The sequence below is a fragment of the Ambystoma mexicanum genome, chromosome 3q (genome assembly GCF_040938575.1).
Source record: "Ambystoma mexicanum isolate Mex_15411 chromosome 3q, UKY_AmexF1_1, whole genome shotgun sequence".
NCBI lineage: Eukaryota > Metazoa > Chordata > Amphibia > Caudata > Ambystomatidae > Ambystoma > Ambystoma mexicanum.
This window is the reverse complement of record NC_090926.1, coordinates 285,267,540-285,294,099: the sequence shown is the minus strand read 5'-3', so window position 1 is coordinate 285,294,099 and position 26,560 is coordinate 285,267,540. Positions and strand designations below refer to the sequence as shown.

The 26,560-nt window shown below is 45.3% G+C and overlaps 1 protein-coding gene across 1 annotated transcript in view; it reads left to right on the top strand.

Annotated features, from left to right (window-relative positions):
• RAB5B (RAB5B, member RAS oncogene family) overlaps positions 1–26,560 on the top strand; it is a 416,704-nt gene that overhangs the window by 144,593 nt on the left and 245,551 nt on the right. The window contains exon 2 of the mRNA XM_069653782.1: positions 6,333–6,604. Coding sequence (XP_069509883.1) covers positions 6,442–6,604 — 163 coding nt within the window. The 5' untranslated portion in view covers positions 6,333–6,441. The remainder of the gene's footprint in view (positions 1–6,332; positions 6,605–26,560) is intronic.

Genomic DNA, 26,560 nt, shown 5'->3' with positions numbered 1-26,560 from the left:
CCTAGAGGGAGCTTTTGCTTACTGCAACCAGAGCAGAGCTGTACATTAGCTTGGGAGGCTGCCTTCACTTTCATTTTGTTTTCGGTACTCCCCAAGCCCAGGGAAGCACAGAAAACGTAACATGAAAGGCAAAAAGCAAATGTTCAGCAATTATAGATACAACATTGTATTTCTGACTGCGGCGGCATTCGCTTTGTGTCTCCTGGGCTCGCCCGGGTCGCTGCAGTCAGAAATACAACATTGTATTTGTAAATGCTGTGGTTTTCTTTCTTTCTACGAATACCGGACCAATTATAAATACAACATTGTTGTATTTCTGACAGCGGTGGCTTTCTTTCTACGTTTCTCGGGCTCCGGGAAACGTAGAAAGAAAACCGCAGCATATTTAAATACGACAAAGTTCTTTATGTTTGCTGCGGCTTCAGCTTTGAGTCTCCTGAGCTCCACCGACCCAGGTCGGGGGAGCCCAGCAGACTCAAAGCTGAAGCCGCAGCAAACATAAATACAACATTATAAATGCTGCGGTTTTCTTTCTATTTTAGAAAGAAAACCGCAGCATTTATTTTGCAGTGCTTTTTAAAAAAGGACATTTAAAGCACTTACCAGCAGCAGCTTGTGTTAATCTCAGCTCTCTGGCAATAATGAAGCAAAAGCCACCTGCTGGTAGCTTTTGTTTTACAGCTGGCTGGCTTTTGCTTCATTAGTGCCGCAAGGCCAGAAATTAACACCAGCCCAGGAGGCTCATCCTTTTCACAAAATCGATGCCTCTTAGTGCATTAAATCTGTAACGTTGAGCCTCATTTGCTCAAAGGTTTACATAGGAACTTTCTTAATCAATATTATTTATATATATTTTGATGATGGCCCATCTTTTGAGCCAATAAAACTTTTGATGGCACTATTCCGTTAACTCTTTTCTATACCCCAAGATGTTTCAAGTAGCCTTACAGCGGCATGTGCCCTATTAAAGCATCCGACTTATCTTTTAAAGTGACGTTTCTTACTTGAATCACTTTTATGGATAATTGCTGTGCTTGTATGTGGGCTAGTTGCTGCCAAAGCAATATGTGATCTATTGTGTCCTTGAGGATCTGTAGACCTCTGAGGAGTGTCTCTGAACAGTATAAACAGTGAACATAGAAAGTAAAGCAAGGCTGTGGATAACAGTGCCTCCCTACCCCTTCATATCTTTTCCATGTACACAGTTCTCTTCATTTCTTTATATGCCACAACCGTTTCATGAAAAACTACAATATTTCCATGTTATCCTTGCCTGAATCCTTGTCCTGTGTCTGTGAATGTTTTTTTCTTCTATAGTGGTTAATGTGCCTTACGGCCACTTCAAAGCACTATAGGGAAATCTGCGAAAGTGGAGGTGGCGTTCGGAAAAAAGGTAGTAAGCGAAGGGCACGAGTAGTGGGATGGGTTTGGAAGGGAAATCAGGGGTGTTCATGCAGAGAAGAAACAGTATCTGAAAAGGAAGTCAAGCTTTGCCATGGAGTACTTGGAGAAGAGTGCTTCCATAGAGGAGTTTCAAGCATGCAGTTCTCGACCCCTTTTTTCACTCTGTCTGCAGGCAGGCCTTACCCGATAACATGTACCTGGGGATCCGAGAGCCAAAGTGAGAGAGGGGAAAGGCTGGAGTCAATGCCAAGTGTATACCCATTAATTTCCTTGAATAGCTGGTGCTCCTGTGAGGTCAAGTACTTTGTGTTTGATCGAGGTCTTCCACCTCTAAATGCTATAAGGCCAGCTGTAACACTCCTAGCCTATAACCCCCTCTCCCCCGGACGAGACTACAAATCTCAAAATCTGACCCTTGGTTGGATTCACTGTAGGTGCCCCATTGGACAAAACATTATGGTCTCATTTGTGATGTTCGGGAGAGGTGGCAGATGTAGGATGCACAACTCTGTTTAAACATCAGAATTGGGTCCAGACTGTGCTGAGGGAGAGAGGTTCTGAGCATGGCACCTTTAATCGGAGTGCAGTATCACCCAATGACTATTGCCACATTTGGATAGAGTAGCGGCTCTTGACCGATGCCGCGTCTGGACTGCATTGGGAATGTTATTGAGGCCAGATTTGGATGGAATCGCGAACACTAGCTTGCCTCACATATAAACAGGTTTCTCAAAGAAGGCCAAGGTCCAAATTTGGACACAGTTGTGAATATTGGTGGACGTCATATATGGAAGGGATTTTGAATGTCGGCTGGTGCCGAAATGCAGAGATATTCACACGCCACACCCAGAAAGAACGCGGAAATTTAGCACATCACTTCTAGACAGCGATCCAATAACCCACTAACAATTTCACCCCTCTGCATAAACCTCTCAAATGCTAACCAAACACAACCCTATAGCACAACAAACCGCACAAACTTCACTACACCGCACCAACAAAACAAACCACACATAGACTCGCACAACAGCCCACAATGGCTACCAATCGGAAAATACCCCAAGCCCAGCAAACCGTGTTAACCAGACTGAGGCTGGCAACGGCACATCACTCCTCTCTTGCACTTTTTCCCGCTTACTCCCACCCACTAACTCACCCCCTCACTTTTCAGAGCCGCCAGAGCGCCAGGGGACCACTATGGTGGTGATAGTGCGCGTTACAAATATCCTTTAACATTATCATTAACAATGTCTACCTAACCCCACCCAAATAGCTCACAATCGACCCCGATTTGGAAGGTCAGATGAACACTTAAGACAAGTTTCTGTCCAAAAAGGCCAATTTTCTCATTCTCCGCAATAACTATGCAACCTGGTGTATTTCAATGGAAAGTTAGTTGGCCCACTATTTATTTTTTTAATGAGCACGTTTGCTATAACTTGGAACGGATTGAGATTTTGCATACATTGCATCAGGACATCTCAACCTACACTATTGTTATCTCCAAACGTACCCAGTGCCAAGCATTAACGTGTATCTTTTCAGTTGACAAGTGAAGATGCAAAGCAGAGAACACAGAACTGGCAGGGGAATCTGGTCAAGAGCACACAAGAAATCTAGAACATGAACCCATACATATGTGCATCATATAGACCAAGATCCTTAATGTGTTAGATAAGACGGTTACTACAGAAATAATGAAAGGCATCTAAAGGTGAACAAGGAAGATCCTTCTGCTGATAATTCGCCTCAAGTAGCTCCTTAACCCCAATAATAATAATTATTATTATTACTGACAGCATCAAATCTATTTATAGCACACAAAATGGCAGGCTCTGAAACTTAAGCCACTACCTCTTTTCCTCCCACTCCTCTCACTCATTCAAGGAAGTGAAAGAAAAGTACAAGACAACAAACCGGGAATACATGCAAAGTCGAGCAAGCCCAAGAAACGTAATCACTGCATGCCATGGTTCATCACCAAACTGCGCTGTTCTCAGACCAGGGTGCACTGCATGCACAGTGCTGGCTAAAGAGGTGCTAAACAGTGTACGCTCAGGAAGCCAGTAAATGCTGACTAGCACAGCAAATTTGTAGTTCAGGAAGTTACAAATGATCAGGAACTAAGGACCAGCAACTCTGTCGCAATAGGAACATTGCATACATTACCGACGCTGGTGTGAAGCGAACTGAAGCTTTTAAAGCTTACTAAGGATCGCATGCCCTTGGGCGTGACCAGCGCCAACACTGGTAAGCCACAAGTGGCGGCCCGCTTCCTTCTCCTACCTCATTGTTGCCAGGATGTAGGCACAGCTGTGTGCGCGCAGTCTAGAAAATGTAGTCTTTGGAATAAAAAAGCATTCCAGCTGAAACAGTCACAAAATGGATCAGGAAGGAAATTCACAAATGAAATCGCCATGCTTTCAGATCCTGACAAGTGTACGCAAAGTTCAACACTCCAAAGGCCGAATGGTGCGATGACTGGTCCGAAATCAACTGAATCACGAAATCTCTGGACAAGAACTTCTCACCCTTTTTACAGTGGGCTTGTTTGCCAATTCATGAAACCTCAATGAAGAGAAAGGTGAACACCTCCACAGGGTGTTGACGGGGGAGTGAACAGAGGCAGAGGATTGTGTTTAATGAGTGGCTGGGCAGATCGGATACGAAAAGGAGTGGGGCTAATGTGTTTTTACTGCAGAAGACTATATTTGGCTTGATGAATAGTTACCTGAGTGTGAGAAGTGGGCAACCCTGGATGCATGTCACAAGACTGGAAGAGCAGTTCACTGCAGTCCTCGGACTCGGGGGTGGGGGATTGGGAGGGGGAACTCAAATTACAAATCTAACATGCCTGGCTGGGAGAGGGGTACTTTTCAGATGACTGGCCCCGAAATTAATTATATTGGTAGATAATCTAGCACGCAGCTATGCATGCCTTTTTAAAGTTTAACTGCAGGCTTTGGTGTGAGAGAACCAGACTTGTCTCAGGGACATACAGTCTTTTCTCATGGTTGGCCCATATTCACTCAGATCCATCCAACAAGTGTTACCTGCCTGTTTTTGTCCATGGCTGCTACGGATTGCTTATGGTGAAAGAGATACAAAGGAATAAGAGAAAAGAAAACCGGTAGTTTAGGCTTCATCTTATCTAACAGTTGGAAAGTCATACAAGTCTCAAATGCATTTTCTGGGTAATTGGACAAGATAATAAAAAAGGTTGAATTGGCATACATTTATGATTTGCGGGCTGCAATGTTCAACCTGAGTTACAGAGAAAATGCTGTGGGGGAGAGGGCGTTTGGAGGCAAATTATACGGAAAATTTAAAGGAAGGTCAATATATTTGCAAAACAAGCAAACAAAAACCTTTCTGTATTTGTCTAAGGCGCTTACTATCCTACTCGTGGTCCAGCTAATGCATTTCAGATTTGTATGTTAAAGTAATAGGTAGCTATAATTCCCCAACTTCAGGTCGAGGGCCACAGGCTGTCACTGTGTGAAGACAGGAACTTTTGAATTAGCAACTTTTAGATTTAAACCTGTACTTTGTGCACCCAGCTGGTATTTCAAAAGCCTATATTTTGGAGTGGTCGCTTTTTTGTGCTTTCAAATGCACACACCAGATATCCCTATGCACTGCACTTTGACTGCCTGGTGAACTCCAAATGGAGAAAACATTTGCCCCTTTCTTCATATTCTATCAAAGTACGGCATTACATGCTTCTTCTCTTGTGATAAAGACTGCAACACTTTAAGTAAAATCTGATACAGTGATACAGTGTGTATCTTTCCAGGACAGTTAACCTTGATTTTGGAGAGAGCCAAAATGGAGGTCTCTGCCCCAAAAGAGGTTGTTCCCTGTGGCGATGGATGTTAAAGGTGTAATACAGGCAGATTGGTGTACTGTTACACAGGCAGATCACTGAAGAAGGGCTGAGTTCGAAATGCATTGGATCGGCGTGTATGATTAAATCCTGTGATTTCGTTTACAAAAAGAAGTGTTAGTCTTCATCACAAGCTAAGAAACATATTATTACGTTGTTAATGAATTACTTTGATATAATATGAAGGAATAGGCATATGGTTTTTCCATTTGAGTTCACCCAGCTACTAATTAAAGGAATTCGGGGTATATCGGGTCAGCTTGTGAGAATTAAGTATTTTATATACTGTGCTCCAAAACTCAAGAACCACAAGAGTTCCATTCCTTTGGGAGTTAAATCCCATCCCGCTTGTGAAAGCTTGTTCTGCTTAACTACCAAGCTCTGAAGCTCTGTCAGCCAGTCCCAGCAGCACAATACGTGCCTTAGAAAACTGCAGGGATGTCTTTCTTTTCTTTTTGCAAATATACTAACTCCTGTTTAAATATTCTGTATAATTTGACCCCCTGCCACCATTTTCTATTCAACTCATGTTGAAGAGTTTCGTTGGTGTTGCATTCCACAAATAATGTGTGTGTTCCAGTCCAATTATAATACACTTGCAAAGACAACTGTATTACTGTCATTCAATGAAAAATAAAAATGAATATTGCATTGTTTGAAAAGAGTGCTGAGTTGTGGGAGAGCATAGTTCTTTTTTTTTAATGAATATTTTTGGTAGTATGAACATTCTAATACTTCTCTCCCCATCCTCATGTTGAAGATAATTAGACAGAACTCCTAGTAGACTATCACCTTTGAATTCGATGTTTCCCAGCCCTCCTGTTGCTGTTGACCTGAAGTCAACTAGTCCACTTATGTCCTAGGATTTAGTCCAGTTAGGTTGTCACCAATATGATGTACGACTAACAACTTTCCTTTTTGTGCTTCGGTGTCCCATCCGGCTGCAATGATATAATGTCTTAACAGTGATGGTGTTATGAAGACTGCTTTGTGGCTAGGGTAGTTGACCCTTCATAAGCCTTCTTTTTTCTCATCTCCTTAGGTCAGCACAGCAACGGGGCCGCTAAAGGACGCTCAACGCCCATCCTGTCTTGAAGACTGACTATCGTCTAGCCCACTCGGGGGTACTGTGCACCACCTGAGCAGAGGCCATGACCAGCCGGGGAGCAACAAGGCCGAATGGTCAGACCCAGACGAGTAAAATCTGTCAGTTTAAGCTGGTACTTCTGGGGGAGTCAGCAGTGGGAAAGTCCAGCCTTGTCCTGCGCTTTGTGAAGGGACAGTTTCATGAGTATCAGGAAAGCACCATTGGTGGTGAGTTCAAAGTTTTCAGCAGTAACCTCCTCGGAAGACAAATGGCTTCTTCAACTTAAGATCAATGGATTTGTACATTGAGTGTCCAGTACTCCAAGCACTGGCACATAAATGTTTGGTTAGGAGGGCAAGACCCGTTTTATTTGTGATTTAAAAAAAAATCCTTCTTCAGATCAAATTGTGGGGTTCCAACACTGGTTAGAGCAATGTATTATTTTAGATAGATGGGCAACTGGCTTTGTAACAAGTGTGAGACAGGCAGGCATGGTATCAAGCGACGACACAGACAACAGAATTCAAGTTACAAGGAGCTTTATTAAAATGTCAGGATGTTATAATGCCTAACCTGCACTATAACTAAGGTAGGGATTTCTCCTTCCTAAAGAAAACTAAAGAAAGTCTGTCTAAAAGTCCAAATTAAAGTTCTGTTTGTTTCCAAAACATATGCTTGTTCTCACATCTACAAATTAAAATGTGGGATTCTTCTTAACCAAAATAGTGTTGAAAAGTAGTCTCAGCTGTTGTCAGCATAAGTTAGACCTTCTACTTCAGGCTCAATACAGTTCCAATAGCTGTGTGTTTCACCAATGTCTAACCAGGCCGTGAGGTTCCCTTCCCCAAGTTCGATATGGTATTGTTCACACAAAAAGAAGATCTTGAGGTTTCCCTTCCCCAAGATAACGCTTCTCAGTTCCTTCAAGTCCCAGGGTTCCCTTCCCCAAGATTTCAATATAGTATTTATTCTAAAGTCATTTGTTCAATGTAAGAAAACAGGTTCACTTGATCTGCCTTCTGGCATGCATTATCAAGTAGTTCAGTTTTCAGTGGTTTACTTACAATGTTCTTTGTTTTTTTTTTTAATATATTTTTATTTTATTTTTTAAGGTCAAACAAACACACTACAACTGTTTCAAAACATAGAAAGCATCATATTTCAACACATTTTCAAACTCTCCCCTCCCCCTTTAAACTAGAGCCGGTTCTCACATATCGTTTACGGGAACATCACTGGGTGGCACACTACCTAGACTGCCATCAACCGGGTCCTCTGTTTCGTTGTCACCCTGGTGAGGGTTTACCAACGAGGCCACCAATTGCCGCCAGGCCAGCAAGGGCCCTACTTCTTCTTTGCCCCCCCTGGTGACCGCATCAAACCAGACTACGGATTCAGCTTCCGCCCATCTCAAGAGGTCTGTCCACCATAACTCCACCCTAGGTCTATGGGCCGCCTTCCAGCCCATGGCGATCCTACGTTTGGCCAAGACATAGGCCTGGTCCTTCATCTTGCTTATGTGTTTCAAGTGCCGGGGTCTAGGGAATAGTCCAAGCAAGCATGACCAGGCCGATTCCACATCCAGCACCACCCCCCCGCCAGCCAGTTTCGTCTTGACCTCATTCCAAAATCTATGCACCTCCGGGCAAGCCCAAAACATGTGTAGCAGTCCCGCGTTCACCTCCCCACACCTGGGGCATTGCTGTATAGCTGATCCCCCAAACTTTGCAATCTTCCTGGGGGTTAAATAATACAATGTTCTTTGTTGGTTATCATTTAGGGTTCCCTGGTCTAAGCGCAGTTATCAGACCACACCATCCATCCATCCATTACAGGTCACGCAGCCGGAAATCCTATGCTTCTGCTTGGCTTGCTTCAGGTTGACTCTAATTTTTATAATCGTAGTAGAAGAAATAATCTTTATTTCAGCAGCATCACCATAAAAGCAAAAAAACAAGTAATCAGATAAAAACATTTAAAATACAGGGTTAAACCATAAAACAGGCTTTTAAAATGATAAAATACATTTCATTCTCGAGTCCCAGGCATTTTCAAAAAGGCTAAATGGGTTTGGTTGCTGGCAGGATTTTGATAACATAAGAAAAATTCCATCGATTCTTTTGTCCTCCATGTTGTGCTTTGTATAAGTAGGGACACGCCACTTGCAGCCGATGTCCCTGTAACGGGGGCATGTAAACAAGAAGTGCTCAAGGTCTTCATCTCCCTGCCCACAGATTTTACAGAGGGGTAGATCACCTTTGGCCCAACTGCTTACAGCCGCTGCCAATGGGAGTATCCACGCCCTTGCTTTTAAGAACAGGGTGCATGCTTCCTTGTCATCGGTGCTAGATAAATATTTTTCTCGGCCAAACAAGTGCTTCCATTTGATGCATTATGCTTTTGCATCAGCCATGCAGATCTCTGAAAATGTAACCTTATAGTACCAGTCCCTATATCTCTGCTTGATGCAGTCATTTGCTACCGCATGGTCCTGGGGTTCAGGTGTGATCATGGGTGGGAGGCCAAGTGTCCTAGTAAGGTCAGAGTGTAACTAACCCATGGGAGGGCTCTAACGCCTTCTTGCGCAAGTACATCAAAGAGGGCTTCCTTGTAAGTATGAAGGGCGGGTGAGGTGCTCAGTTTGTGGCAATACATCAGGGGTCAGAGTTTAGCATCAAAAGCAACACCCTCCACCCTCGTTCAAATCTTAAAGGAATAGATGGGGCTCTCTTTGGGAGGGTGAGGAGATTTTTCAGCATTGCCATTTCTTTTGCACCATCCTACCGAGATCAGAGTGGCCCCAAACACTCAGCGCCATACATAGCAGACGAGTTTGCCCAGGTCCTTAGGACTTCCAGGGCCTGGGACACTGCGTTGCCCCCATAATAATTCAGGAAACCTCGCACCACCGCCTCTTGCCTTTAATAATTAAGTAGGGAATTTTATATTTGTCTTCCCCAGGATCCGTTTACGTCGACTGACCCCCAGATGGTCATAGAATGTGACACACTCAATCTCAAGCTGCCCCAAACAAATTGGGGAAGGGGTTTCCCGTGTCTTTTGGACCAAAGTATAGCCTTGGTTTTGTTCAGATTAATTACAACCTCGCTGATATCAAGGTGAACAAATGTAATGCCTTTTGAATATCTCCTCTGGTCTTGCTAATCAGGGCTGTATCGTCTGCATACAGCAGGATGCCAGTTTTCCTCCCTCCTAACATAGGGACATCCATGTTGCATTGGGAAATCTCTTCAGCAATTTGATTATGTATAAGCTGAAGAAGGTTGGGACGACAACGCACCCCTGCTTCACTCCCCTAGAAACCGGGAAGGGCTTGGATAGGCCTTTGTCTGCTGGAACATGTACACAGGCGTAAGTTCCTACATGCAGGCGGCGTATGGGTGCCAGTATATTAACAGGGACCCCCATCTGAAATAGGTGAAGCTATAACCTAGATCTAGCGATTGAGTCAAAGGCTGCACGTAACTCAATGAACACCAGATAGAGATTTTGGTTCCTAAGTCGCATATATATCCCCAAGGAGAGATAGCCTAAATACTTGGTCCACCGGGCTAAAGCCCATTCTAAAACCTGCCTGCAGATCTGAGATAGCATTTCTTTCGAGGATTCAAGCCTCCAGTTTTCTTAAGATTTTTCCATAAATGTTGGAGGCTACGTCAATTAAAGGCCCGTAATTTTGGCGGTCTCCCTTGTCCCCTTAACGGGAACTATAGTCGCACCTCGCCAAGACTCGGGTATGAGATGGGTCTTGAAATGTTTGGGAACAGATGTTGTAGAACAGGTCCCCATATTCTTACTTCAGTGCTGAAAGGTTCCCCCGGAATTGCGTCTGGTCTAGGCGCTTTCCCCTCTTCTGTGTGCCGATTGCTTCCTCCACTTCCTCTAGGGAAATATCCAACATATAGTGTGACAACAGAGCCTCCGACCCCGTTTGTTCATGGTTGGGCAGTAATTGTGCATCAGAGTCCTGATAAAGGGAGTTGAAGTGCGAGAACGACATTCCTCAGGGATAGTTGGAGCAGCAACACAGGACGACCGCTCTGTATGCTCGGACACTATCTTCCAGATGGCTGATTCCTTTTTTTTCAATCTTGTCGCTAGCTGGAGTTCTTCCCACTTTTTCTCACTGAACCTTTCTCTTTTGTCCTCCAACAAGGTTTGGTACTCTTGCCTAATCAGACTTATTCGGGAGGCATTCCTGCTCTTTGTCAGTTTCACAATTTGGGAGCAGCTCTGATTCCTTTTGGTGCCACTCCCGATCAAACCACCCGTTTGTGACAGCCTCGTAGCACCTGATTTGGTCACCAACGGGTGCCCCTTACACGGTACCTCCTCCATGCATACATCCTTCCAACTGAGATTCCTTTTTCTTCACACAGGGACTGAATCACTCCGTCTCATAGCACATAAATTCTATTTTTTTCTCATGCACATATTTGTTCAGGCATCAATCGCTGTGCCTCATGATTACAGTGCTTCCCCACCACAGTCTCATACATTTACTGCGTGGAGTGCTTGGGCCCGGCCAATGTCTGGATCCTCTGTGTGATGTGCAACATTTTCTTCCACAGGACTATTTGAGACCGGCGAAAGAAGTAGGAGGAAGTTCTTCACATACTAGCACATCCTCATTTGATGGATTTCTTGAATCGGCTAACTACCCTTTTTTTTAGAGGACATTGTGGCCGTTTACATGTTCCCCATGGAGGACCAAACCGGGAGGGGTTCTCCGAACCCTTCCCTTAGCCGTAAATCATCGAAGCTTGCACAGAGGTCTTCCCTAGTGCTTGCCTGTTATCCATCGAGAGTGCCACAGTGCACACCCTGACTGGGAGAGGCCGTTTGGGCTGTCACCCCAACTGTGAGGCTTGCATTCACAAGGTTTCCCCTAAAGCTTCTCCAGAGCTTACATGGGCACCACTGAGAGGACGGTGCCTACTGGGGCACACCCCTTAGTACTTCACAAGTAGTCTTGCAGAGCCGCACTCTGCAACCCAGAGCCCTTTTGCTCTCTGGCATTGCCTTCTCAGCCAATTACAACCACAAATCCACACCTTTCTAGATCAGAACCCCTTATAAATATGGGTCCTTTTTAATCTCCCTCAATGGTTCCGCCATCCTTATCATAGTCTTAAAAAGGTAAGGAGTGGCGCCTTCTTAACCAGACCGGGGAGACAAAACTACTTTTAGTACCTTATTCTTGCTTATCATTCTACTCTGCGTCAAACTGGGAGTCTGGGTGCTTGCGGCACAAAGCCGGGGTCAAATTGGGGCACTGCATCTAGGGGATTGCGGCCTGATTCTCATTGGTGACAGCTTGTGGGTAGAAGATGCTGGGAAACACTAGGGTCGGAGGTGCTGGAATACTGTGCAGCCTCACAGAAAACCTGCCTTCTGCAGCGAGCGACCTCCAAATCTCATTGTGATACTGCAGCAGTGATGACTTGTGGCTTGAAGAAGCTGGTAGCCAGGTAGGTGATGTCATGTTGGTAATGATAGAGGACACAGTGGTTCTCGTATTGGAGACTGCGTTAGCAAAGTTGAAAATTAATCTGCTGGTTTCCTTGCAGCAGCTTGGAAGTTGTCCAAGGTGCCCAAACAGGCGTAAAAGCGCTTCGGCAATGCAGGTATATCCAGGGGTCCGGCCATTTCCCCTCTTCTGGCTCTGCCTCGCCTGTCAGCCCCTATGCACACTTACGCCCAGGTGATTGACACTTAGATTTAGAAAGATCGCTCTGAGCTTGTCTAAGAACACAGTGTTACCATCTCTCCCCTAGCGAAGCTCCTCAACCTTCTGCCCTACCATCCATTGAAATCTAGACCACTCTAAACTCGCAGATTAATTATCAAGATATTTTCCCTAAATCAAAACAAAGAAAGGATGTGTCTAAATGTTCAGGTGAGAATGTGGTTAAAAATCTAGTTTTTAGTTATCCAGTTTTAACAAAATGTGTCCCAACAATCACCAACACAGTTGGGTTATGCCTTGCTGGTCCTGTTTTCTTAACTGTTGCTGACAGATGACCAACCTTTTCATTTAGGATAAGAACAGATTTGTTGTTACGTCAAGTATTTAGAAAATGCATCCCCAATAGCTCATAGGCCTCTTGCACCATGGTTAGATTTACAAACTTCATTGGGCGGGACAAAGACTGATATGCAAATGGATATTTCCCATCTGTGAAAGGTACAGTGAGCAAAAAGTGTGTGCTGCAAACTCTCATCTCAGAACTGGTTATCATGCCATGTTCTTTCTGGAGAGGAGCGCCTGCTACCTTTTTTTAAAATATTTGCAAGGAACTTGGGGTTGGTCACCCTGAATTACCTGGGGGCAACCAGACGTGGACTCCCTGCTCACTGTTCTCAGAGAGACAAAGCTTCACCTCACTGATGAGGCCCAACAAGGCTGAAACACATGTATGGGGTTGCTTTTGGTACTCTAGTTCAGAGAGGAATTGCCATAGCATTTCGGTGCTGGACTGCTCATCTGGGCGGGACAAAGACTGATATGCAAATGGATATTTCCCATCTGTGAAAGGTACAGTGAGCAAAAAGTGTGTGCTGCAAACTCTCATCTCAGAACTGGTTATCATGCCATGTTCTTTCTGGGGAGGAGCGCCTTCTACCTTTTTTTAAATATTTACAAACTTCATTGTGCAAAAAGGTTAAGCCACAGAAGCATGTGGCCCGATGAGCAATTTTTTGTTTTTGGTTCTCTAAGTGTTCTGTTAATCGATTTTATGCTTGTCTCTTCAGAAGTGTGCCAGCGGAAACATGTAATATGTGTATATTGCTACTTTTGCATTCAGTTTGCTGTTCTTCACATACTGTTGTTGGAATTATCTCTTTGTTCGAATTCTCTCTTTAATAGTACATGAATTAAATTTCACTAAGACATCCCTAGCTTTCTCGTTTGCTGTTGCTGGTTTCCGGTCTACCTGGTTTGCTCAAACAATGTTGAGGTTGGCATCGGAAGGGAGAAATTAGGTCAACTCATCTTTAAAAAGGGTATGCAGTGTTAATAACAAAAAATAAATAATGACAAACTTTTTCAGTGACACCTGAATAAAAACAAAAAAGTAAAATTATTTAGTAAAAGTATATGTACGGGGCTTGGGGTAAGGGATTAAAAGTGGTGGGGAGAGTGGGGGGATTTTATTCGTTATTAAAGTGTCACTGAAAAAGTATGTTATTTCTTTTGTCATTATAAACACATGGAACCTTTCAAGAGTAGAGCAAGCCCTCTGCCTTCTTTCAGGAATTTCAAGCACACATTCCCTCTACGAAAGTGATTTTCAAGATCACATTTGTCCAATAACTGATTTGATAGACATTCCAAATCTTCAATTTCTTCCTGTAGTTTAAGCATTTAATTTGACACATCTATGACCGTATCCTCATTATTGCCTACTCTTTCAACTAGATGTACATTTTACATTCTCATTCCCTAGATTCTTCCAGAGTTCCCTTCTCAAGGCTGCAACCTCCTGCTTCATACTATCCTTTACTACTCTCTGCCAGGTGCTCTTTGGTGAAGGATATTGCTGTATTAGTCAAATACCCTTCCATAGATGGGGCTTGCTCTTGGTTGTCAAATAATTGTGGCAAGTGCACTCCCTGAAGGCACTCTTGAGCAGATGCAGTTGAGCCGATCATTCAGAGTAAGGAAAGTGTTCAAAGGTACTTTCAGGGATCTTCTTGTGTGCCCAGCGTGATGACTCCAATGGAGTCATCAGGAATCCCCGGTTTGTAACCTCCTCGCATGTGGCTTGGGGACGGAAGCCACTCCCTGATCCTGACCCTTGGGGCGGTTTCATGAGGGAGGATCACATGGGAGGAGACTACCGGGGGAGATAGTATGACTCCATTGGGGGAGTCCTAGTGTTCCCCCTTTCCCATGAGGAAATCCCTCTGATACCAGAGTTCCTGATGGCCTATTGTAATTCGAGGCAGGCCCCCACCCCCACCTTTTACCCAAACATTCACAACTTACATATAACACATTTTGTTCTTGATGTGCCTTTTTCTGAAGACTGTGAGGAAAACCATCCAGGAGCTGAAAGCCCAAAGAAAGTTATGGACTTCAACTCCCATAACCACTCCGGTACTAAGATGAGGAAGACATATGCAGAGTAGTTGTTTTTCTGAACCTTTAATGAGCAGGACATTTAAAAATGGCAGGAGTATTGCTGCAGAGAGAGGTACAGAGAACTGTGCAGCAGGAGCCGTTGCCAGTCACTCCAGGCCCCTGAACACGAAGCACACAGACTGAGCCAGCAAAGCAGAGGATGCCGCTGGAGAATAGAGAGGTACGCTGCATGCGAGCAAGGAGGACTGTGGAGATGCCAGAAGCAGTGCAGAAGCTTCTGTCCTTCCTGTAACAGGAAGCTTCCCTGGAAGGATTCACACTAAGCGTGTAACCTTTGCCTCCTTCGGGACCACGCCGAAAAACAGTGCAAGTCTTTCAAACTGTTTAGGCCAAAAAGGACCAAAAACGAAACGCTGGGCCTTCCACGTCATGTAGGCTGAAGCCGCCATGAACGTCGAGGGAGCCTCCAGCTATGGCAGTGTCGGAACTCCGACAGGCAGGCTGGCAGTTCCTGGCAGCCCTGACTCCGACAGGCAGGCTGGCAGTTCCGCTACATAGACAAAACCCGGCCGGTCAAGCATCTCCATTACACGTTGCACCAAGCACATCCCCCATGGCCGACAGTCGACCACGTCATTGACCGATAGGCCACACGTGGTGTCGAAGATAAGGTCCGAACAATCTCTGTCCTCTGGGCCATCGCAGTCACGATCACCACATGACAAGCCCCCAAATCAGATACCGAGTCTGTTTCCGACACAGTGTCCAAATCTGGAAAGTCCTTGTGTTCCGGCGGCAGTGCGTCAAAAGTTGCGTCGATGGCCCCTGCAAAAAGTTTAAAAATTAGCGAGTTAATCAAGAGACGCAGTCACGATCGCCACATGACAGGCCCCTGACACCCTACTGAAGGCCAGAACGTCAAAAAGCTAAAAGTCTTCGACGCCCCAAGCCTCAAAATCACGAGGTTCAATGAGTAGAGATTATTCTGGCTGTGCGGGCACTCTTTCAGGGCCAATGCACTCCAGAGCCCCTGCCTACTCCTGCTCCCTCAGTGTTGACAAGCTCCTCCCAGTGGAACCCAGAACAGTTTTATAGGGTCATGAGGAGAATGTCCAGTTTTGAAAATGTCTTTGATCAGCACCCAGATTAACTCCGCAACCTTCAAGGGCCCCAGCAAGGCAAAGTAGCTAGCAAACAGCCCAGCGCCAAAGGAGCCCACCTGGAACCTACACAAACTGATACCTCGTTATATCAGGACGTGGCTCAGGACACATATTATTACGACACCCAAGACTCACAAGACCCTGACTCATTTACAGACCTAGAAGAGCAAGGAGACACAGGGGACTTAGACCAATACTATAACGGTGATGAGGTATACATCATCCAATCACCAGACCATACCGACCAACCAGTAGCCGGCTCCCCGGTGGACAACCAGCTGCAGTACAATGACCTGCTCTTAAAGGCTGCAGAACATTTTAAGAAAGATACTCAGGAAGCTGAAGTCCATAAGGACTTTGTAGAAGACATCCTTGGGGAAAAAGAAAGCAGCCCTCTATGCTTTCCCCAGTCTGACAAGGGCAGTCAACCCACGCATTGAAAAGATGTTCAGACCAGCCCCATCAGACCCAATGTACATCAGGTGGCCGCTAAAGACCGACTCTCTAGTAGTTATCGCTACATGAAAGAGAGCCGGAACACCCTTAGCCTCTGTCGAAGCCCCTCCTCACAAGGAGAGTAAGACAATCTACACCTTGGGCAGGAAAGTAGTTTCCCCGGCTGCCTATCAAGTGAGAATCGCTAACACTACGCTATTATCCAGCTATAATTGCTACAAGGGGGATGAGGTTGGACAACATATATGCTCTGTTCCAGAGCCCCTTAAGACACAGCTCTTGGACACTATTGCTGAAGGGAGACAAGCAGCAAGCTGCATTCTTAAAAATAAGACACAGCAGATAATGCAGGCCAAATTGTGGCAGAAGGTACCCTCATCAAATGCCATGCATGGCTTTGTCAATCGGGTTTCAAATTGGAGACCAGACTACCCTTTTAAACCTACCCATCAAGCCCAACGCATTATTTAGCAAAGTGGTTGAGGACGCACTAGAAAGTGCAATGGAGGAATACGACACCCTCAAATCCCTGGGACAACTCACTAACAAACCCTTTATATAGAGAGGAGGTTCAAATACACACGGTTTAGAGGACAGATCTCCCAGCGGCCCTTCAATTACAACCAGGGTGGGCAGAGTTTGTCCTGGGTTTCTTCACAGGGGCAGCCCTCCCAAAAGACTTTTCAAAGTGGCCAGGAAGGTCCAGAAGTAGGGGCAGATCCTCCTCCTCAAGGGGGGGCTCCACCCCTCCTAAGCAATGACCAACCGCTACAGGTCCCCTCCCATGCCTCTCCATTAGGAGGCCGTATTTATCATTTACCCACGCATGGGAGGGATCACGTCAGACAAGTGGGTACTTTCCACCGTCGCAGGAGGGCTATTGCATAGAGCTAATACAATCACCAGCCAACCACCCTCCCAAGACAAAGATAAACTACACAGGAAGAACAACTGGAAGAACAACTGATCCTGTTAGAAGAAGTCTAAGCACTGCTACTAAAAGATGCCATAGAAATCGTCCCAGCAAACCAGGTAAGCAAGAGCATTTATTCAGTGTACTTTCTTGTGCCAAAAAAGACCTAAGAATGTGCTTTGTCCTGAACCTGCGCCCTGCAAACACATATGTCAAGCCACAACAATTTTGCATGACAACGCTACAGGAAGTAATCCCACTGCTAAAACGGGGGAACTACATGGCAACCTTGGACATGAAAGATGCATTTTTTCATATTTCAATGTTCCCATCGCACAGACAGTTCCTGCACTTCAAAATAGCGAATCAACACTACCAATTCAAGGTGCTACCCTTCGGCATAACCTCCGCTCCAAGGGTTTTCACCAAGGTACTAGCAGTAGTGGCAGTGCACCTACGCAGAGAATCAATCCCAGTGTACCCTTATCTGGACGACTGGCTGATAACAGGGGAATCTCCCCAAATTTGCAATCAAAATATGCAAAGAACAATCAATCTTCTGTTCCAATAGGGATTCTTAATCAACGAGAAAAAAAGCAAGTCTTGTTCCAAGCAAAACCAAACAGTTCTTAGGAGCTGTCCTAAAGACAGAAGAGGGTCTAGTCTTTCTGTCAAACGAAAAAGTGCAAAGCATACTGCTGCAAATACCCCAGTATCTATCCGGTCGCCAAATAACCGTATGCAAAGCAATGCGCTTGCTTGGGAGGATGGCCTTATGCATTTACCTGGTTCCGCACGTATGGTTGCGTAAGCGCCCAATGCAAGAGTGGTTCGCGAAACAGTGGTCTCAGGCAATCAGTCAGTAGGACGATCTAGTGGTTGTTTCGCTAACCCTAGTTCAAGGGCTATACTGATGGACAAAGGAAAATCTGTTCACAACCCTACAGTGTAAGCTATTGTCACAACAGACGCATCTCTCAGCGGGTGGGGAGCCCATTACCTTCACCACACAGCGCATGGCCTGTGGACCGGGATCACAGCCCAAAAGCACATAGACCTCTTAAAGCTACTAGCAGTGTTCAACGCCCTAAAAGCTTTTCATGTGCATCCGTCAGGCCAAAAAGTACAGATCCTTACAGGCAGCACCACTGCCATGTTTTACATAAACAAGCAGGGAGGCACACACTCTCCAAGTCTGTCCAGGCTATCACAAAGCATTTTGGAAGTGGGCACTCAAGCGGAACATGTTCCTAGTGTCGCAGGGGAACTCCAATTCTCTGGCAGACTCATTAAGCCAAGATCCTCTACCTGAAGAACATGAGTGGCAGCTCAGCAGAAAAATCTCAGCCAATATTTTTTCCCTCTGGGGCTATCCACCCAAAACACACCATGCCCAGACTTTGCATCCAGGTTTCCCCAACCTGGGTCCAAGGGGAACGCCCTGTGGATCAGCTGGTCGGGGAAATTTGCCTACGCTTTCCCTCAACACCGCTTCTGAGCAGAATAGTGAACCAGCTGAACCAGGAACAAATGACGCTAATCCTGGTTGCTCCTATGTGGGTGAGACAACCCTGGTTTCCGCATCTGCGCAAACTGGCGATGTGCGATCTAATCAAACTCCTGTGTCCCTTCAACATGCTCACCCAGCATGGGGGGACAACATTGTACCCACGTCCTCAATCCATGAACTTGGCAGCTTGGCTCTTGAAGTCAGAGTTTGGCCATTTAAAACTAAATCAAAGGTGTATGAAATCCTCAGGGAGGCACATAAACCAAACACCAGACACTGTTATTTTAACAAATGGAAAGGAAAGGATTTGTAATATGGTGCCAGTCAAAAAATGTAAACCCCATCAAATGTACTCTATTGCACATTCTTCATTACATGCTCCACTTACTAGACTCTGGTCTAGTATTCAACTCCATCAAGATCCACCTAGCGGCTCTTTCCGCGTACACCACGCCTCAAAGCAAGGTGTCCTGGTGGAAGGTCTCTGTCATTCAGGCATTCATGGAACTAGTTGAGGTTTTACCCCTCCATTTCAAACCTGCCTCCAGGGTAGGACCTAGTCAGTGCACAAATCCAGCCTTAAACACCTAACAAATAAAACAGCTTTTCTGGTGGCTATCACCTCCATAAGAAGAGTCAGTGAACTACAAGCTTTGTCAGTGCAAGACCCTTTCTTTGTTATTCACAAAGACAAGTTGGTACTACGAACATACCCTAGGTTTTCACCTAAGTTCATATCTGAGTTCCATGTCAACCAGTCCATTGAACTACCCACTTTCTTTCAAGCTCAGCTGAGAAAAACCTCCATACACTAGATGTAAGGAGGACAGTTCTTTTACTATGTAAGACAAAACCGATACGAAAAACGGACCAACTGTTTGTCTCCATAGCACCTGATGGGGAAGGTGATCACGTTTCAAAAAATGCCATCTTCAGATGGATAGTGAAATGCATACAGCTCTGCTACTCTATCAAACAAGACTCTGCATTTCACAACAAGAGCTCACTCTACCAGGGGTACAGGAGATACTTTGTCCTTTATTGCAAACGTCCTTGTGGATGCCATTTGCAAAGCAGCTACCTGGAGCACTATACATACCTTTTCTCAGCACTGCTGCATTGACAAACATTCTAAAGCAGATGCACATGTGGGACAAGCAGTGCTAAAACCTCTATTTGCCGCTGTACCATCTCACAACCCACCAGATTCTCCAGACACTGCTTACAAATCTATGCATAGCATGTGATCTAAGCAGATCCACAAGCCTCAGAAGGGGATACATTACTCACCGTAATCGTATTTCTGATATTTGTATCTGCTTATAGTCACATACACCCACCCTTCCTCCCCTGTGGAGTAGAAGGTACATAGATGTATTCTGGCTTATCTACTCTTATCTGCTTTATTACATCTGTGCTCGCGCTACACTTCATGCCACCTCATGTCAGAAATAAAACAATCTGAGGGACCTCGACGCGTGAAGGACAATGGGTACAGTGGACGTCACACTGGGGATAGTATTACTAACACGCCTTGTTGATGTCCATTTTCGAGTTTCGAAAACAAAAAATGCAATACGCAGCGGCTAGCACTTGATGGCCTATGCATAGCATGTGAATCTAAGCAGATACAAGCATCAGAAATTCGATTACGGTGAGTAATGTCCCTCTGATATTATAAAGAAAAACCATCTTTGTTTTGTAGTCTGTGCATGTCCTGTTGGGTGCTTTAGGCCCCAGTCAATGGGACGTTGAGTATGTACCTCCACCCGAAGGCCATCTTCAGATTCTAGCCACACGTTGTGCAGAGAAATCCTCTCACCTTTTTCCCCCTGCAGAGAAACTTCAAAAAGCAAGTTTCTTAAAAAAATGCAACCAACTTTTTTTTTTTTTTGGTTTTTTTTTACCACTTCAAAACCCAGATATGTGGTGTTTACTGTGGAGGGGTGGTCGACATTTTTTTTTTTTAATTAAGTCCTGTCTGACTTGTAGTCTTAAGAATGTGTATGAACGGGACAGGCATAAAGAATGTATATATTGCCTTTACCCCATTCACACTTTCTGATAACTGCTATCTGCTAAATTTTAGTGCTAAAACACTAAGAGACGGGCATAGAAAACTGGTTTGCTGACTAGGTCAGAGGAGAGACCATCAGGGCATCCTAAGAAGCAAAAGCTAATGGAGGAGAAATGTTTGCGGTCGACCACTGCAAAGCCTGCCACCGTCCATGGAAATAAGTCCTCCATACCTAATAGATTTAAGGGCCGAACTTCTAAAGCGGCACGCTCCTTGTCAGCATTTTTTTACAGCTATGAAATCATTGACAAATGTTTTGTCGCCGGCCACCCTAACAAAGACCTCATCGACACAAAGGACATCATCAACAGTCTCCCCCTTGTCAACGACACAAAAGTCATTGTCGATGACACCGTCTGCAACAAAATTATCTTCGACTGGCACACCACAACCGACACATAAAATGTCGTCCCCGTAGACACCATACTTGACGATGACAAAAAAATAAATGTCCATGAAAACATTATCGACGACACAAGTGGCTTCATCCAGCCGAATACCATCCTCGTCCGCACACACAGATGGAACAAAGTCGTTGACTAGCATGTAGGTTACAAAAACTACACCACCGTCTACAGGGGACCACCCATCGACAGCGGACCAAGAAAAAGCACCAGAAGGGTGAGAGGGTTCAGAAATCTGAGGCAGACAGCTGTGTGAACAAATGCCATTTCATTAAATTAAAAGGTTGGATATACACCTCACTATCCCTACCCTAGGGTATCTCCCTGCCTAAAATAAACTAAAGGAAACACTCTAACAAAGGATATCTGTCCCTCACACTTATGCTTACAATAAGGTAATGGCAGTTCAAAAGGTAAAAAGAAGATATAGATATATGCATATCAGAATTGAATTAGTAATATAACAGTCTCTGCTTACAATCTGGGTGAAATCCCCTCCCCTAGATTCGAACAGGGCTCTGCTTCACAGTTCCAAAAGGATTTGAAAAAATCCTGTTTCGCAACAAAGTTCCAGAATAGTTTATGACAACAGAAAGTTGCAACACTCCATTAATTCAACAAAGAAAACAGAAGATTCTTTCTGTTGCTTGAGCAAGAGCAAACTTCAGAATGATCCTCTTAACATGCAGAATATTTGTATAGTTCTTCAAAAGCAACAACATTTGTCTTTGTCAGGATGATTTGCTACAACTGAGTATTTCTGAGGAAGTGTAATTAATTTACAGCAATTGTATATAGGTCTTCAATACCACAACCAATGTAAATTGTCTTTGTCAGGACCACTTTATAGCACATCAACTTCCACCTGGTTTACTTCAATGCCAAGCCTACTACCTCAACCACACCTGGTTACTCCAATTCCAGGCCTACTGCTTCAAGCATTTGCCATCAGGGCATACTCACTTGCCCGAGGAGCGTTTCAAAAATAGTAGGTACTTTTGTGGTGGAGAACAACTTAGAATAGCTTTGCAGCAGCTTCCCAAAGTTCAGTATTTTGTAGCATTACACTTTTAACTACTCTTCAGGGAAAACAACATTCACATTGGTACTCTTCAATGCTCCTCTACAAATTATGCTTCACTCCTGAATAACCTTTTCCAGAAGGGCAACCTTTTGCCACTTTAGTTTCCCCACTGCACAAGTAACCAAATACTGACAAGGATAGGGTCTTATTCTGGTTCTTCCTTGGCTTTGGCAATGTGTGTTTATACCAGCGGTGGTCATATGCGTCTCAAAATGTGAGTAACTAGCTGCACAACCTTTGGGCCTTTCATTAGTTCCCCTTTGCCTTTGGCAATGTCTGCTGGGTTTGAATTGCCTTGTTTTTGGTGTCTATTAGCTTGGGCAATGGTTGTTTGTATTAGCTTTTAACAATCGTGCCCCATCGGGCTGCTGGGTTTTCCATAAACTCACACGCTTAAAGTTACGGTCATTTGGCTTTAACAAATGTGACTTTTGTTGCTTTCTGATCATTTGAGATTCGAAAAGTACTTCTTATATCGCTTTCACTCATACGCAAGCATTTCTTAATAGTGAAACGCCTGCCCTGAACACGGGAGCTTTATCGGAGCGCTCTGGAGTTACTGCAAGCTGGTGAACTCAACGGGTAAGGCGTGCGCGTCCAATCCGCTCCCTGATCGCATCTGCTTCTGTGGCTCCTCGCGACCCGGCAAACAGCTACTTCTGGTCTGCTGCCGCCCTGAGGCTCCTTGCTGCTCGCCAGTCAATGGCGACAGCCTCTTGGGAATGAAAGCTTCCCTTGGTTTCACTTCTGGAGGCACAGACCCTCACAGGACCCGCTACTGTCTTCTCATTAACAGTGGTCCCATCGTCCTCTCCCTCCTCCAGCTTCTGTGTCGGCTGCATGCACTGCTCTGCCTGCTTGTTCTGCCTGAACTGCTCTCTGCTCAACCTCAAAAGCAACACCCATGGCCTGCAACTGAGGGGGACCTTTTAAGCCTCCCAGTTTCCCTCAGGTGTGGGTCATTTCCATTAACGATCTGACCACTCCTGCAGCATTGTTCTTCTTTAGCCCTCTTCTTTGTCCCAGTACTTGGGGAATTATGGGACCTGAAGTCCCTAATGACACATTTTGGTTTTCGGGTTTGGTGTTCCTTCTTAAACATATTTCTGTTCCCTGTAATTTCCTTTAAGGAAATACCATAAGAATTAATCACTAGAGTTGATTGAGAAGAGGAATAAAGTTCCTTAGGGTTTAAACCGTTATTATTTATAGGCCTCCTACTGCACCTTTGGGAGTTTGGGAAATTCCTAGCTTTATAGGTCTCCTTGGTTTTAGAGTTTTCTTTTTTTTCTTCTCTCAATGCAAAAGTGCTTCTGATGGTTTTTGCTTGCATTAAGATGTTCAACTTGTGGGACAGGCAAAGTGTTATGACAACACGCCATTATGTACTTTGAAATTAAAGAGATATCATCTGTAGAGGAGCAGCCAACTGCCCCTACAGGAAGTCCTGCCCCCCTACTATATATATGCTGGAAGCCTGAAATTGTGCCATGCTTGACACCAGCAATTGTGATTATTCTGCATCGAGTCTTTGAGAAAAGGTATGTTCTGAGAAAACCCTACCTGATGTATTCCCGAAGAGAAGACATTCTCGTGGAGGAGATCCCCGAAGGAATATGAAAATTAGAGAAAGAGAAGTTGGTGATGTTGCAAGAAGTGAGCATGACGCACTGATATACTGGCTGACGAAGAGAATGTATGGACCTTATAGAAAGTGATGACGAAGTAAAGGATTGAGTAAAGGTTCATATGCAAAATGAAGATTGCATGTGTTAAGAGCACCGCAGAAAATGCAAGCCGGTTGATAACTGTACAGATGCAGCAACGTAAGTAGATTTAAGTGATCATAGAAGCTGGCTATATGTAGTGAATAGATTGCAGGTGGAGCTGCACCATATATGTATGGGATCTGGACATTCTAGTAAGCTCAAGCCTATGAAGAAGGCTGTGTCACAGCAGAAAAGTAGCTGAGAGCATGGAAGACTCGAAGGGCTGACTGGCCTGGTGTCAAGACTGGAAGCTGCCAAAGACTGGTTTTCTATTCTTCAAGAACAGTGAACGGGAAGGTGCAAGGAAAGAACACCATGAGTGCCAAGTTCATTAATTCAAGATGAATAAATGCTGCAAAAGAGGCCGAATTGCAGTCTCCTGACACGTGAGCCAAGGATGGAAATAGAAGTTGGGCATGCAGTACAGAACTATGATAAGCGTGTGCCCATTCTCCCTTACATTCCCAGAGATGATAATACATTGCAAAGCCAGGTTCAAAGACAATCTTCATGGCAGAAGGCATGGGTGATGAGAGATGTTGGGCTAATTGGGTGGGGAGACAAGGTCAAGTCCACCTCTTGACATCTGGAGTGTCAGCTAATGTGCTGCCAGTGAATCGAAAGTTCCAGGATGGCACAAGCGTGCCAACCAATTGTAGAGGGCCACATAACGAAGGGCCTTATAGTTTGTGAACCTATAGTTTACTGTGTTTCTAAAACTGTTGAAGATGACTTGCACTAGGGGTGGCCATGAGTTGTCCACCTGACTGGAGATACCCAATCACAACCCAATCCTTTATAGAAAGTATACCTAGATATTCCCCTTAAGCCAACCACAAACCCCGTAGGTTTCTCTTATTTGCCACGTAGTATGATGTTACATATGACGAGTTTTTGCCTGATTATTTGGTGTAAAGAGTTACTCTGCATCCCATCTACTGCATGATCTGCTACCTGTAAAGGGCCCTAAACTCACCTCTCTAGAGGAGGACGAAGTCATCTCATTCCGCTGGTCCCTTTCTCCTCCAGATCACCACCCCCAAGGTCACAATCAGAAAGTGTCTGCCTTTCCCTGGCAACCGGGGAGGAGACTTTAGGTAGGGGCTTAGTGAGGAGTCCGTAGGAATAATCAAATGGGGCAGAGGAACCACCCATATTCATACAAAATCCATTTGCAGCAATTTGACAGCCATTGACGATGGATACCCCATCCAAATCAAAAATGTCAGCGGAAACAACCCCCAAGATAAAAGTGAGAACGAGGGCAGAAATCTAATTTCTGATGTTTGTTAATCTGCTTAGAATCACATGCTGTGCATAGGTCCGACATCCAGTGGTCACTGCGGAGTATTGCATTTTGTTTTTCGTAGTCGAAAAGGGGACGTCGACAAGGCGTGTCTGTAACACTATCCCTATAGTGACGTGCGTTGTACCCACAATCCCTCACGCGTCGAGGTCCCTCAGATTGTTTTTTTCCGCCCAGTTTCTGGTCGCCTTTCGCGGAGCTCCTAGAGAGACATTGCTATACTTGCCACGGACCTCGGTCCTTTTGTCATAACTTAATATACTGATAACGATCCCTCCCCCTCGACGTTAGCTGTGAAGCTGTTTCTCCGCCGAACTGATTTTCGACGGAGAGGAAGAGCGGAGGAGATCCTTCGGCGCTGCTGAACACGTGGCCTGGCCTCGACGGCCAACTTACAGTAGGGAGAGTGGGGGTTAGAACTTTGTCTCTTCTCTTTGAGAATGTCTTTCTTTCTCCCCTTTCTTTCCCTTGGGGTTGTTATCGCCAGCTATTATTGCCTCAGCTATGGAGAGGACACCATTTAAGTTTTGCCCACGCTGCAGGGGCAAATATACTTGGAAAGATAAGCACAAGCTCTGTAATCGTTGCTTACCCCTCGATCACATAGAGAACAGCTGCGCAGCCTGCAAGCTCTTAAAACCCAGGACTCTTAAAGAACGTAGGGTTAAGAGGTGGGCGGACTACGCGATGTCGAAGTCAGTTTCCTCACCCGCTGCCGCTGTTACTGAAAGTGACGAGGAATGCGATAACTGGACGTCCGTTACGGAAGTCATGAGCCCCCAGAAGGAGCGCTCCCGCTCCTCGTCGTCCGTCCCCGGCCCCGACGGGCTCGGCTCACGCCCTGCTTATGGGGATGAACACCCCGGCGACAAGGACGCACACAAACCCCATAAGGGTAAACACACTACCCACGGCTCTTCTTCGTCGAGAACGAAGGATCCATCAGCGCCGAAGGGGACGCAGGGCACTCCGGCGTCTACCGCAGACCGTAAAGGTCACAAGCCCCACCCGCAAACGCAGCCGCGACCAGCGATTGGGCTTCCATCTAACACGGGCGCTACCCCAAAAACATCCGACGCAACGCTCCATAGAGCGACCGTCGAGGTACAACGCGCAACGCACACAACGTCGACACCAGAGCCCTCGACGGACAAGATCGTGGTCGAGAGCCTAGCGAGAATTGTCGCCGAAGACAAACGTACGCGGACGACGAAACAAACGTCGAATACCGCGTCGAAAAAACATAAAAGTAGCCAGGAACTGCCCCTTTCTCCAAAGGACGCTTCCGAACTACCTGAAGGCTTTTCAGAAGGAGACGGGAACCTCTCGTCGACGTTGTGGGAGCGTTCGAAACGATTCGAAGGCGAAAACACTAATTTCCCCCCTCTAGA